Below are 15625 nucleotides of genomic sequence, written 5' to 3'. Positions count from 1 at the left end.
TCCCTCCTCCACCTACTGGCCTCCACCACTTGCTAATGTTACTGAATCTGTGGAAGCTCCGTGATAGCCACCACACAAAGTAACGAATAACGAGCCTATCTAAATCCCAGTAACGATTAACGCGTTCCTGATTTTGGCATAATAATTAGTTACCGTGCTCGTTACCAGAATAATAACGTAGTTACTGTAACGCGTTACTTAATAACACGTTAGTCCCTACACTGGTTGTGCACTAGGAGGAATCCAGGACCCACCACACCAGCTTAGGGTCTGACAATGGGTCCAAGGATTTTTAGTCCATTTTTATTTACACAGCGCCAAATCACAACAACAGTCACTTCAAGGTGCTTTATATTGTAAAGTAGACCCTACAGTAATACATACAGAGAAAACCCCAACAAGCACTTTGGCGACAGTGGGAAGGAAAAACTCCCTTTTAACAGGAAGAAACCTCCAACAGAACCAGGCTCAGGGAGGGGCGGGGCCCTCTGCTGTGATTGGTTGGGGTGAGAGAAGGAAGAAAGGATAAAGACATGCTGTGGAAGAGAGACAGAGGTTAATAACAGATATGATTCAATGCAGAGAGGTCTGTTAACACATAGTGAGTGAAGAAGAAACACCCAGTGCATCATGGGAATCCCCCGGCAGCCTACACCTATTGCAGAATAACTAAGGGAGGATTCAGGGTCACCTGGTCCAGCCCTAACTATATGCTTTAGCAAAAAGGAAAGTTTGAAACCTAATCTTGAAAGTAGAGATCACAATAGCTAATAGCAGTCAGCGTGCTAGCCTGTAGAGCTCTGCGTCTCTCCATGGCCTCCCCAGAGCATCACCGACCCACCATCAAACCAGTCATTCTGAATGATATTACAGGCAGCAGGTTGTTCTCCACAGCTTCTGCAGACCCTTCTATGTCTGCCACATTGTTTGGTCAGAGACATTCATGCCAGTGCCTGCTGGAGGTAATTTTGTAGGACTGGGAGTGCTGGTTCTGTTTCTCCTTGCACAAGGAAGCAGGAAGGTCCTGCTGATGAGGTAAGGACCTTTGGCTACGTTCACACTGCAGGTCTTAATGCTCAATTCCAATTGTTTGATCAAATCCAATTTTTTTGTCTGCTTGTTCACACGACAAATAAAAAGTGACAGCAAACGCGCTCTAGTGTGAACCTTCAAAGCGGCCGCATGTGCAAAAGAAGGCATCACACAGAACGCGCTCTGTTTGGACCCAGAGCAAACAGTATTGTTTGACTGACGGACATTACATTTGGCCTAATAATGATCCTGATTGCTGTCTTAGAGGAGCGGTGCTTCAAAGGATAGCTGCAGATTTCTGTCAGAATCTGCAGATTATACAGTACAAATAAAATGTTCACGTTTCTCCAACGTTGTCTTCCAAACAGTTTCACTAACATCTACACTGGATGGCCAGGAAGCGTTCACGATGTCTTATCGGGCGCTTCTCCGGCGGAGATAATTGGCGTTTTGTCTCGTGTCAGTGACATAAAAGACGGATTTAATGCGACAAGACCATCAAACAGCAGATGCTTTCTAGAACATCAGATATGTATCGGATTCGGTACCACATACGAAAGTGACCCAGGTTGGATTTGAAAATATCGGATTTGTGCCGTTCACACTGTCACACCATGATCGGATTTGATGCGTTTTCGCCTGCAGTGTGAACGTAGCCTTTGACTGCCCTGTTCAGCTCTCCTGGAGTAACTGGCTGTCTCCTGGATTTTCTCCTATGCGCTTGACTGTGATGAGAGACAAGCCTTGTGTCAGCGGCACATATTGATGCGCCATCCAGGCAGAGTTGGACTATTTTTGCAACCTCTGGAGGCTCACCTAATGCAGCCAGTAGCAACAATGACCATAACCAAATGGATAACTAGTGACAAAACAGTCAGAAAAGATGAGAAGGGAAAAACTGTCAATGGCCCCCCACACTCCTGTTTTGGGGGTTGTCACTGTAGTGCGCCTGTTAATTTCATTAACACCAAAGCAGCTGTAACTGAGAGAAGAGCTGTCAAAGAGAAAAGGTAATTATCTGCTTAATTTGCAGAAAACCCAGAATAGTGCATCCACGGTCCTCTGGATACATTGTTACACTGTATTATTCCAAACCAGATATCTGCATTTCCTCGCTTTTTAGGTTCCCTGTGCCACCCCGACTTATATTTCATGGAAACGCCCCTGCCTTCATGTCATGTAGCGGTCAAGAGTTGTGCTATCCGGGCAAGCAGATGAGTGTGCACATGCGTGCGTGCAAGTGAGAGCAGAAGGCGTAGCTACTTCAAAGGGGGGGGGGTCGAAGTGGGGCACAAGGAGAGGAGCGAGGAGGGTCCGGAGGTAACGAGGAGGGAGGGGAAGTGTTGTAGGTCCCTGACATGAATGGACTATGTTCGCTAAAGGAATCGTAACTCTCCCGGTTTGCTCAATTCTCCTGCTTCATCTCCCGGTTTTCCCGCTAACGGACAGCTGGCCCGTTAAGGTAAATAACTCGGGTCGTCGCCGTTCACTTCATTCCGATCAATTCTGTGTCTGTTCAGACGTTATGAAGGGGGTCTTGGTAATTCACGGTTTTATCACCAGTTTTCGTATCAAGTTCGTAATTGATGCCATCCTCCGAGTCGGTTTATTAGTAACATGGCAATGCGCTCTCTGACGTCGAGCTTCCCCGTACAGGCGGATGGGAAGATAAGTCTTCCCCAGTCCGGGGAAGTCAGGGTTCCCCTCGACGTATCCGCGTTGGACTGTAAAGAGCCATAAAACTGCTCAACACTGTTCACATTAGACGGCAAACAGACAGCAGTGAAGTGACTTAAATGTTGCTTATGATCAAAGCAGATGTAACACTAGCTGTTGAAGCTCTCCCGCAATAACTGGTGTCATATACGTTCAAACATGCCCTGTATGATGTGTGCTTTATGTTTGAAGCCAAATGAAAAAGCGTCTTTTGTCTTCGGTGGTTCAGTGTTTGGGCTGTTCTGCCGCTTCCCCCATTCAGCTTTCCTGCTTGTTTATCACAGTGTGGCTAAAAACATCAGCTTCTTGAACTACTGTCTAATTCAAACAGATGGTTTGCTGCAAGAGTAGATCTCAAAATTTTATTTTTGTCTGAACTTTGTTCATTTACTAGGCTAACTACAGGTAACTAACGGAAACTTAATTAGAGCATTTTACAGTATGCAGTAGTTTCTCAGTAACAGCTGTGGTCCATACAGAGCATTTATTTTTTGAGTCAGATCCTCTGACTATAAATAAAAGATGGTCATAATAAGAAAATTACTCTTATTCACAAAAAGGGACTCAATGCTCTGTGGAATATGACCCCAAGCTGGACCCACAAACTCAACAGGAAAATGTTTACTAAAGGTCATAGATACAGAGGGCTGAGAGACATTTTCCCATGGACATCTATACAACCAGAGAGCGGTTTCTAAAGAGAATGTGAGTTTAAGACACGTGTGTGTTGGCTTCACTCTTCATGCCTAGAAGCTGCATATCCCTCTTTTATACTGTCTGGGCCATCCCATCGTCTCATATTTATTAAGTTTTAAACTTGGTCAGCAAGTTGCATCCGTAAACTGTATGGGTGCTAAGGAACACAATAATGGGATGCATGGGTTTCACTCAGTTAAACTACAGCATATATTTCTTGGATGAACCGTATCAGACAGCAATACATATCTGTAATATGCAGTGGGTAAAATTAGTATTGAACACATCACCAATTTTTATACTTATAAAAGTGCTATTGACATTAAATTTTCAATAGATGTTGTCAACAACCCATCCAATCCCCACATGCTAAAAAGAAAAAAAAATCAAACCATAGATGTCCATAAATGATGTGCAATGATGAGAAATGACAGAGGGAACCAGTATCGAACATGTTTACTGAAATGGATTCAATACGTCGTACAAAAGCGTTTGTTGGCTTCAATACGCCTGCTGTATGCAGAAACTAGTCACAGTGACAGGTGTGATTTTACCCGTGCTGCCACACAGTCCAGAAGGTTCCGGGTCATTCTAGCAGCTTTGGTTTGTCTCTCTGAAACTAACCGAGTTTGTTGGCTGTGTTTGGCATCACTGTCCCCTCGTTTCATCTTCATCATCCTGGTAGGTGGCAGCAGGTTTTTATCAAGACTCTCAGGACATTTTTCCACTCATCCTTTAATTATTTGAATCACAGTGCTGTATGCTGAAAAACAGCTCCCCATCATTTGGTGTTTTGGGGGTGCAGTGCCGTTCACCTCCAAACATGGGGTGTATTCTGGCATCCAGAGGTCAGTTTTGGTCTCATGTGACCAGACTCTACTCTCCCAGTTTTTCCCAGGCTTGTCTAAATGTTGTTCAGCAAACTTTAAATGTACCTCATTATGTTTGTGCTTCATTATACTTGCTGTCCCTGTGTGGAGACTGAAACACTGGGTGGATTGAGAGTTTACTGTTGGTCCCCAGATTGTGGAATGGGTTGTTCCTGTTAGATTGGCCCCAGCAGTTGCAGTTTTTAAATCATGTTTAACCTCCAAAGACCCAAACTCTTTCATGGCATGCATTTTTAATTTTTCTTTGCTATTTGGGTTGATTGGGACCTAAAGAATGTAAAAACAAAGAATTACCAATTCTTTTTTTTTTTTTTTACCTAATTTTTGTTTTTGAGAAAAATGAGATCCACATATGAGGACATTTGTTTCAAATTTTGATAGCACAGTGGCAGTATAATTTCCTCGTGAGTGGATATCAGGCCCTTGTAGAGAAAAATTAAGTATTTTGGTCTAGCTGTCCCAAAATGTGATGCCCACATATGTGGACGCCAGGTCATAGGAGGTTAAAAAAAAAAGCCTTTGGATTTCAATGTGAGTACTACTGTTAGCGTCCAGGTAGTTTTAGTCAGTTTTTTCATCAATTTTAATCTTTTGTACCCTTTTTAAGACTTGTGTTTATGTATTGTACATTTTGTGTTTTTATTTTTCTGTTTTGTATTTTTTGTCTTCTTTATTTGATATGTGTTTGTGTATTTTATTGTCGCCGTCTTCTAACTGGAAAGCACTTTGGGTAACTAAATTCCTTTAAAGTGCTCTATTTTAAAGTCAGTCACCAGAAGTCGTTAATAGCTTTACGTATCGGGCAATTAAGAACAAACTGAACAGGATCGTCAGAACTGCTGGAAAAATATTAATCAGCAACAAACTTCATTGGATAAACTGTATCATCAGGCTGTTTAAGGAAGGTCCGGTTTATTGTTGCTGACGGTGAACACCCTCTTTACTCTGACTTTGAGTTAATGCGCTCAGGACGATGATATAGGACGCCTGTCTAGAACAAAAAAGTTGTATAAGGCGTCATTGAGAATATATAGACTTGAATGATTGCCTATGTTGGATTCTCTCCAACAACCATAAACTGCAATATTTGGTCCATCTTTGTAAAGTTTTCCTGATTATATCTCCTCCACGTCACCTCCAACTCACGGGTTATCATCCAGTTCCAGGCTTCTTTACCCATTAAAAAAAAACTAAATCAAATTAATCTCCTTTTTCAAAACGTCCTTGTTTCCTGTCTTTCTAAATAGCAGCTGCTCACCTGTTAGGACACCTAAACTTTGCCCTGTGCAAAAATCCACAAGCTGCGCTTTTAACCATCTCTCCTTGACACAGTCACTCTGGACAGATCTTCTGAAACTGAACGGCAAGTCTGGTAACTTCTGCTCACCAACTGGAATGGAATCACTTTCTTTTATCATGTTCAGCTGTCCTACCCTGAGGATATTCAGCTCTACACACATGCTGCTCTTTCTGCCAGATTTGGGGATTATTATAAAATGCACCTAGTATTCAGTGCGGGTTTTTTATGGAGCCATGAATGGTCAAAAAGATCCATTCCCATCCACTGAGACAACCTTGCCACCGTAGACCAATTAACAAAGGCCAAAGAAATTCCCCTTCCATCATGAAGCTGTCAGCCACCAGTTCTTACTCAGAACAGATCCGTTATCATTCCACCGCTGTCTCCCTGTCTCGTCGTTCAGAGCCTCGGCCCTCATGCAGAGGCAGTCCCGATGCAAGTACCTAGATTTTTGGCCACAACATTCGAGATCTAAACCCCAGCATTGCAGAGCTCATGAGCCTTTTCCAAGAAGTTATTATCAACAGCCTTGCTCCTGGACTGAAATCAATTTTTATTAATTTCACTACCACTTTAAACTTCTTTAAACTTTAAACTTCTCTTCCCATCCATCTTCGACCTCATGCTGTCTACCTCTAACTTCGGATCTTTCTGTTATTTTCATGCTCCGTTACAGATATGCTCACTGCTACCTGGATTCATGTGCTGTTCAGAGTTTACCTCAACGACGACCAAATTCAGTTCAGATCTTTATCCCTGCATAAGTGACCTTCACCCAGTCTCCGAAGACTGCCTCGTCTTCTCTCTCAAACAAAGTAAAACCTCACCACACCTCACATTCAGACCCTCTGTTTATAACTGAGTCTGGCCACGTGGATACCAGATCCTTGTTTCTCTCACACTTCAAGATCTCTTACTGTCTGGAATATCTCCTAGTCTAATATTACTAATAATAGTATATTTAGGCCTAATACTTTGTTAATCAGATCATCATGATCTTTGGTGAATACAGTCTTAAGACGATGTTGACATTATATTGTGAAGCTTTTGAGTTTTCATGTAAGGGTGTGGTTGTAGCAGCATGCCAAACTTGGACCTTTCACCATATGACACATATATATTAGGGGTGCAACGATACACAAAATTCACGGTTCGGTTCGATACTTTGGTGTCACGGTTCGATATTTTTTCAATATAAAAAATGTTCATGCTTTTTTAATTAGTCATTTATTAAAATTATAAATATATATTTTAACTCAAAAGTACAGTTTTTAAATTTAATGTTGCTGAAACAACAAAATAATAAAATAAAAAAAAATCTATCGATCGAGAAATCGCTCATCTTTGGTAAATTGAGTTTATTACAGAGAAATGGCTCTTTCCAAAATAAAAGCTATACTATACGCTTCTTCTGGGCTATATTCTCAGCAGCATGTTAAACATATCAGGTCCCCATAAGGAGAATCCTGTGCTAACGGCTGTCTAAATGACTCGGGTAAAGTTTGCAGCATGCGTGCTTGTTGTTTTTGTCTGCTTCCACTTGTCTTTGCACTAGGATGATGTTGGAGTAAATGTGCAGTCATATTCGTTGTGTTCCCACTAGTGCTGTCATCGTTAATCTGAAATGACGTTAACGCCACAACACGGCAAATCTCCGTTAACGAGCCACCGCGGATCGCCCCGTGCGTGGGGCTGGACGGCCAACACGTTAACGAGCTAACTGCGCTAACGCACTAGTTCCCACCCATGTAATTGAGCATTGCGTGGCACATGCGACACACTATTTTACTTTTGTCCATGACGCGCTTACCTTCAGGGTCATACGTCACATGAAAACCAAAATAGTTCCAAACGCCAATGAATGAGGGTGGGGGAGGTTCAGTTTGCCATGTTGCAAGGAGAGCTTAGCGTCTGTCTCGCTAGCTTGCCCTGCGCTCAGTGAATCTGCGTTCGACTACTCCGCCTAGGCTGCACTGTCGAGCGCAGATCCACTGAGCGCTCAACACAGACAGCATCGTCAGAAGGAAAGTTGATAAAATAAATTAAAAATGTTGTATTGTTCGATACATATGCGTACCGAACCGAAAGCACTGTATCGAACGGTTCAATATCAATACGAGTATCGTTGCACCCCTGATATTTATATATTTGTGTTCTGTATATTGTATATCGGCATTGTACCAGTCTGTCCCAAACTTTACCTGCTTGATGGGAGTCTGAGTATGGCGACATCATCCAGTCTACATGAAATTTTCATTTATAGTTTCATGCATGATATATATCAGCATTACATACGGGTAAGTATCTCTATCGCCCTCTAGTGGGCATAGATGGCAATCCTTACATAAACAACCCAACAGCCAATTATCATCTCAAGCTAAAGAAAACCGCATAAGCACACGATGCTGTTCACCTGCAGCACGCTCAACCGCAGTGCGCCTAGACGTGCAGCGGTGTGCGAGGGCTCTGTCATCACTGGTTGCAGGTTTAAATTTATATAAATTTTTTTCCTTTTATTTTTCTTTAAGCCGTCCTAATGTTCTCCATGTTTGTGTCTGTGCATGATTTGTCTGTCTGTGTCTGTTAGGACAGAAGTGAAGTAAGGGTGGGGCAGCATGACAGCCATCTACGATCACACGGAAGTCAAAATGGGAAACAGACAGGCAAAAAGGTGATCACTGTCTTTTGAGTTTCTTTGCATGCAGAACTGTTGTCATGTAGATTTCAGTCTGACTCTGAATTTTTGCAGGTGGGGGCATTTTTAACATGCTGGCGAGAAATATGGAGAGAAATGTGCCTCAAAAGGGTTACAGACGTGTACAGTGATTGGTGTGTACTCACAAGCATGTGCTTGCGCCCACACATAAATACATAGCAATTTGAGCACATGTAAAACTGCTTCAGAATCAGAATCAGAAAGGGTTTTATTGCCAAATGTTGAGCAGGTTTACAACATTAGGAAATTGCTGCGGTGCTTCAGTGCAAACATACTGTCATAAATTACGCTTAAATAGACATGAAAATAAAAATAAGAATAAGAGTTAAAAGTGCTACGTAGAAAGATATATACATGATATATACATGAGTGCAGGTGGTGATCAGTGCAAACATGGAATGATGCAGTGAACACAGCGTAGGGTCATGTGTTAGTGGTGGGAACAGTCATACGGTTATTGTTCATGAGTCCAACAGCAGAGGGGAAGAAACTGTTCTTATGGCGAGAGGTTCTGGTGCGAATGGACCGGAGCCTCCTGCCTGAGGGGAGCAGGTCAAACAGACTGTGTCCAGGGTGAGAAGGGTCAGCTGAGATCCAAGCTGCACGCCGCAGTGTCCTGGAGGTGTACAGGTCCTGCAGAGATGGGAGTCTGCAGCCAATCACCTTCTCAGCAGAGCGCACAACACGCTGCAGTCTCTGTTTGTCCCTGATAGTGGCTCCAGCGTACCACACGGTGATGGAGGAGGTGAGGATGGACTCGATGGTGGGCTCCCACTTCAGGTCCTGGGTGATGGTGGTACCCAGGAAGCGGAATGAGTCCACAGAGGTGATGGGGGTGTCAGTCAGGATGATGGGGGGGAGTGGGGCTGTGTGCTTCCTGAAGTCCACAATAATCTCCACTGTCTTCTGGGCATTCAGCACCAGGTTGTTGTGGCTGCACTAGGACACCAGATGTTCAACCTCCCTACTGTAGGCAGACTCATCCAAACCTGAATAAAAAAACTGGCCGTTTACACACAATTAAGTTCAGCTTATGGAGTCGGATCATTTTCTTTTTCTGTGGATACAACTATCTAAAAGTTTGAATAACAACTCCGTCTCACTCACTTACAAAACCTTAAATATGATGTGAGTCTTCAAAACTTACACACAAACCACTGCACACGTTTGTAAGTACCATTACCATTATCAAGATACCATTAAGGTAAATCTATGTTTGCCACAAGTTCCTGAAAATGTCACGGTGTAAGTCCTGTTAAGAAGTGAAGTGTTTTTGAAGCGCTTTTACTTTGAAACAGAAGTGTGGAGTTTGTATAATATACAATTACAAAGTTTAACAGAACAGGATTTGATCAGACGTTGTAAAAATACTGATGGATTATTATCATTATTACATAAAGAGACCAGATGATTGAAACAGGAGTGTTCCTATTATTGTTTATGCTCAAGTTTTAGTTGCTAATGTCAAACCAGTACATCCCAGCAGCTTGTAAGGTGGAATATTTTACCAGTTATTAGTAAAATATTTCACCTTATTCTTGACTCAATACAACAGGAGCACCAAATCAACCCATGAACACCTTAAATGTCAGCTCTCTGTTGATTGCTTTAGTCTATTCAGTTCACTGATTGCTGGGTTTTAGTGTCTCTACTGGAACTGCAGAAAAAGGCAAAAAGTGACACAGTTAATGTTTTTGGTTTCTCTTCATGCCATGGAGGAATGCAACTATCTGGTTACTACTTCACAAATTGTGTGAGGAGATAAAGAATTGGACTGGATGACTGTTCTGAGATGTGGACTGGTCTGTTGTGCTGAACAAAGGGCCAGGCCTGAAGAAGTTTACCAGTTCCTCTACGGTATACTTAACTGGAAGATCTCCTCTCATCTATGACCACAACCTCTGGATAGTTACACAAAGAATAAGATTTGGATACAAGCAAATACCTGTTAAGGTATGGCTTTATTTCTGTGCCTCTATTCTGAGCGCACGTCATAACATTTTGGAAACACAAATGTTGCATTTTGAAGAGAAAATGATTTTGAGTGAAGAGAATTCATTGCTGCATGCAAGAAATGTATTTCACTGTTTGCTATTATCCACACACACACACACACACACACACACACACACACACACACACACACACACACACACACACACACACACACACACACACACACACACACACACACACACAATAACAGCCACTCTCACTCAGATCTCTGCTCTGTGTGCTCACAGACATCTGCAGACCTGCTCTCAGTGTGTCGCTCTCAACATCTCTGCTCCATGCACGCTCAACTCTCTGCACACCATTATAAGTGTGCCACAAAACCAACCAATCACAGACTTGGATGCAAAAATTTTGATTGGCTGTTACAGTCTCCAATCAGCTTGCTAGCTACTGCATTCTGGAAACATGGTCCAGAGTGTAGAAAAATCCAGTGGAGTGGTTTGGTTTAAATTAGGTTAAAACCAACAATGGTATTTAAAAAAAAAAATAAAAATTTTAAATAGAATAATTCAACATACTAACTGAAAATGGATTTAACTACATTTTGGAGCGTGTTTTGTGGCACACTTATAATGGTGTAGAGAGTTGAGCGTGCACAGAGCAGAGATCTGAGCGAGAGGGGCTGTTATTGTGTATGGATAATAGCAAATACTGAAATACATTTCTTGCAGGCAGCAATCAATTTTCTTCGCTGAAAATAATTTTCTTCTCAAAATCCAACATGTGCACTTGCAAAAAATTTGTATTTGCGCTCAGAATAGAGGCACAAAAATAACTTGAGCTGTTCTGGAGGCGCTAACAGTACAGTCACTACACAGTAGAGCAGGGCGATATGACCAAAAATATTTATCACGATATACATTTGAAAATTTGCAATAACGATATAACTGACGACATAATTGACACTAGAGCAGGGGTCGGCAACCTGCGGCTCTTTAGTCCTTATACTGCGGCTCCGCGTGGTTTGGGAAAATAAATTACAAGTATTTAGCTGAAGTGTATTTTATTTATGTTAGTTCTTTTTAAACTTGTAGTTCTAAATTGGAAGATTATTTTGATATTGAAGTATAAAAATAAAATTATATTTTATTATTGTTCGTCGCTCAAAATAAGCGTCACACTGGCGGAAGCCGGTGTACCCGCCGAAACGCCGTGCATTTATCGAGACTTTCAACCCCAGGTAGGCCAGTTATGGATCTTCTGATCCACATTATGTCAGCAGCTCCACCGTGAACTATGTTAAAAACAAACACGCTCACGCCTCACAGATGACAGCTTACAGTCCTGCGTGAAGATGAAAGTGACTCGTACGCCCCGATCTGCAGACGCTGTGCGCAGAGGTTCAGGAGCAGAAGTCCCGTTGTAAACATATCACGGCAGACCTGACGATGTTTGCATGAACACGCTTTACAGCTTCTCTTTATTGACCACTTTTCACACACGGTTGCTGTACGCATACAGTCGGCGCTGCAGACCACGCCCCGCAACACACATTTACCATGTAAAATAAATATAAGTAAATAAATAAATATTTATGCAGAATTTTGCAAATATTTATTTTTCATTTTTTTCAGCAGCATAGTGCTTTTTTCCAATTATTTTTTAAAAGTCAGGTCAAGGCTCCAAAAGTTCAAAGGCGATATGAGGGGGGCTCACAACAGTTTTTGTTTGCTGGATCATTTTAGTTCAGCTTTCCTTTTCTTATATTTCTTTAAGAGTTCAAAATGTGTTCATTACATAAATAAAATGTAATTTTCTCTGTAGCACTTCGTGGATTTCATAAGCAACACACTTTAGTTGTTCACACAAAGCATAAAGGTAAAAAAACAATATATACAGTGTTATCTTCATTTTAGATGTCACAAAGTATTTGCGGCTCCCAGTGTTTTCTTTTGCGAGGAAACTGGGTCCAAACGGCTCTTTGGGTGATAAAGGTTGCTGACCCCTGCACTAGACAAAATACTTTACAACTCCACAACTTTATTAGTGCAATAAAAACCATCAATGTATTTCCACTTAAACAAGCAGCTGTTTTTTATCTGCATTAAAGTTATATAAAAATGTAACAGTGCAAATGCAAATTCCTCGCTGACAGTTTAACCAAAAGGCATTTCCAGTGGAAACTGGCCGACACATCCTCAGCATAACCATGTATAATATCCACAACACTTAAAAAGAGGTTATACACACACAGTACGGTAATATTATGTTGAAGCACAGTACGTATCACTCCGCGAGGCTCCGCCTACGATAGCCGTAATGCTCCGACACTCCATCAAGCGGTGCGGCTTCGTAGCTCAGCAAAGTCGTACTGAAACATCTGACAGATTTTCGAGCGCCGTGCACATAAAATCGTTTCGAGGTCAGTAAACACAACCAGAGTTCATACATAAGGCACACGGGATTATAAGGGGCTCTGTCGACTTTCAGAAAAATCAAAGGATTGATTTTAAGTGCGCCATATTTTCCAAACAACACGGTAATAACGACGGCCCGCTAGCATGCGCTACCAAAAATAGTGCTTTGTTGTGTATCTGACGGACAAAAGCTAAACCAGTTCCACACCAGTGAAGCTGCAGCATTTTTACAAACCAGTTCAGGTTCATCTGTTTCATTCAACGATCCGCTTTCACTCTTCTCATTCTGCGTTGCCTCCATGTGCGTATGAAAACAAAGGTACTGCGCATGCGCGTTTTACCCATATTCTATCGCCATATTTCATTTTCTTATTGTTGCTCAACATTATACCGGTATTACCGTGAACGGTATGATATGGCCCAGCCCTACTACACAGCTCCTTAACAAGGTGTTTCTTGTTGGAGATCCTCAGGACTCAGTGTCTGAGGAGACCGGTGGACGGAGTAGGCATCTCAGCTTGGGCTGCTGTCCTCTTCAGCCTGAACTCCAAAAAAGTGGTAGACAACTGATGACATTGAAATTGTTACTTTTCTATAATACTTGGATACAAAAACATCTCAAGTAAGTCTGAAGTAAGTGCTTGCAGACATTTCCAGCTCCTGCAAAATATTTTCAGCATAAATAATTTACTATAAGAGGCAAAACACATTTAAATCTGAATTTGTACATTTCTGTAAACAATAATTTGGTTTAAATCAATTCTTTTGTCTTCAATAACTCATTGTTCATATTGCGATAGACCTAATGAACAGCTTGCATTGGCCTGACTAGTGTAATATTACACTTTACACAGTCGTGTTTCAGCGATTAGTGAGAAGTTTAAAAAGGTGACCTTTAATTGTCAACGTTTGGTTGGTCAGTAGGTCCACAGACCACTGTTTGGTGCCCACTTCTGTGAATGCTAAGGACGACATCTGCGTTCTTCGTAACAGTGGTGTCAACAATAACGGTCATTATTTTAATGTTTGATGGCTACAGGCTGACCTTAATGACCCACTTCACATTACTCACTGGCCTGTATATTTTCTCCCAGGAGGAGGTGTTTCAGTGGTGGGGGGAGTGGTCTACGTGGTCCTCCTGTTCCAGGAGCTGTGGAGGAGGAGTGAGGAGCCAGGAGAGACACTGTCTCATGCAGAGGTAACTGAGTGACTTTCAGATGATATTCCACCTTCTGAATATTTTGGTTTCCAATACATGTGGAGTCTCAGCCTACAGATGTAACTGTAACCCATACGCACAAACACCAAACATTGTTCTGAAGAATAAAACAGATCAGCTGTGCCGTGGCTATCGATTTGTTTAGTAATTGCAGTGTTTCTGCACCATATTAAAATCATATTAAAAGAAAACATTTACATTTTAGTACAGTCATTTCAAATACAGTAAAGTACACATACAACCTAAATTAAGGCATAAAAAGCATCTCTGTCCTTTGAAAGGCTGCCAGTATCTCCTGGATGAGACCGGTTTACATTTATTTATGTCAGATAATTAAACGAAGTGTGATTCCACAGCTGTTCCCACACAAACAGCAGCACGAGCAAGAGTCGCCCACCGACTCCAGACTTCCTGTTTTATTGTGATAGTCCTCGTCTTGTGTGTCTCATGTTAACTCGTCCCTCCTGACGTGTCCCAGCTGTCTCTACTCACTTGTCTTCTTCCTCCAAAATAAAAGTCTGTCTTTGATTTATCCTTCATTTGTCTGTGAGTCTGCACTACATTCATCACACGGATAGCAATTTTTTTTTCACCTGTCCCGTTTGGTTCTTTTAATAATAATAATAATGGATTGCATTTTAATAGCGCTTTTCGAGACCCTCAAAGCGCTTTACAATACCACTATTCATTCACTCTCACATTCACACACTGGTGGAGGCAGCTACAGTTGTACCCACAGCTGTCCTGGGACAGACTGACAGAAGCGAGGCTGCCATCAGAATTATTGTCTAAAGGCAAAGAAAGATCCCAACGGATTTACTTTACCAAATGGACCATCCCGGCCTTGCCGTATTGGTCTATTTGATTCACCTTTGCTTTTATTGTTTATTTTAATTTATTTTCACTTGCTACACACGGGACAGACTTGACTGGGGGAAAGAAAGAGGGAAAGAAAAACAGTGGGGAAGAGGGACGGTGATAAAAGGCAAAAAACAAAAACCAACAAAACAAACAGACAAAAAATCCATCTATCAATCACCTGGATCACCTGTTGAGAAAGAAAAAAGAGAAAACCAGCAAAAAAAGAGAGCAATATAATAAACAACATGATCGCAATAATCTATGTGAATATAACAGTAAATACTAAATATTAAACATTATTGTGCAGCACATAAGATCAACAGAACACAGTGTGCTTTGAGGTAGGAGCCAAAAAGAGTGTAGTTTGTGTGTGTGATCACCCGTGTGTACACCTGTGAGCATGGACGCGCTTGTTTTTAAAAGGTTCCTTCATGTAATGATCTGTTAGAGGGTGTGGGGGGGCCACAGCCCCGTCCTCCAGGGCATGAAGCAGGTATGGAGGAGATCCAGGCTCCAGACATCCAGAGGCCCCCAGAACACAAGAGACCATGGAAGACCAACAGAGGGGCAGCCGCGCCACTGTCCCAGAAAGAGCTGAGGAGAGTCCCAGATGAGGGCTCACTCAGCAGCCGCGGAGCAGAAGCCAGGGGGAGTTGCAGTGACGTGCCCATGAGCTCCGCCGGCAGCCAGCTGTGCCTGAGTGACCGAGCCCCAGGCCGAGAGGCCGAGGGCACCCCACCCCTGAAGGGGCCCAGCAAGCCCCAGGCTCCAGGCCGAGAGGCCGAGGGCACCCCACCCCTGAAGGGGCCCAGCAAGCCCCAG

At 42.4% G+C, this 15625-nt stretch overlaps 1 protein-coding gene across 10 annotated transcripts in view; it reads left to right on the top strand.

Moving 5' to 3' along the window:
- Positions 1–2307: 2307 nt before the first annotated feature.
- The window catches only part of LOC146648935 (ADAMTS-like protein 2), a 54944-nt gene continuing 41626 nt past the window's right edge, over positions 2308–15625 (top strand). For 5 of the 10 annotated variants that reach the window (XM_085390362.1, XM_085390364.1, XM_085390363.1 and 2 more), the window contains exons 1-3: positions 2308–2494; positions 8222–8305; positions 13818–13921. In XM_085390362.1, the coding sequence (XP_085246488.1) occupies positions 2402–2494; positions 8222–8305; positions 13818–13921 (281 nt within the window). In that variant the 5' untranslated portion in view covers positions 2308–2401. Of the gene's footprint in view, positions 2495–6310; positions 6450–8221; positions 8306–13817; positions 13922–15251; positions 15576–15625 lie in introns of those variants that run through there. The other 5 variants (XM_085390368.1, XM_085390361.1, XM_085390369.1 and 2 more) reach the window with 5 other exon arrangements.

The sequence above is a fragment of the Rhamphochromis longiceps genome, linkage group LG18, assembly GCF_057381845.1.
Source record: "Rhamphochromis longiceps isolate RC_006_pf linkage group LG18, R_longiceps_female_GT1.1, whole genome shotgun sequence".
Lineage (NCBI taxonomy): Eukaryota > Metazoa > Chordata > Actinopteri > Cichliformes > Cichlidae > Rhamphochromis > Rhamphochromis longiceps.
The sequence above is the reverse complement of the archived record's forward strand: the minus strand, read 5'-3'. Positions and strand labels throughout refer to the sequence as shown.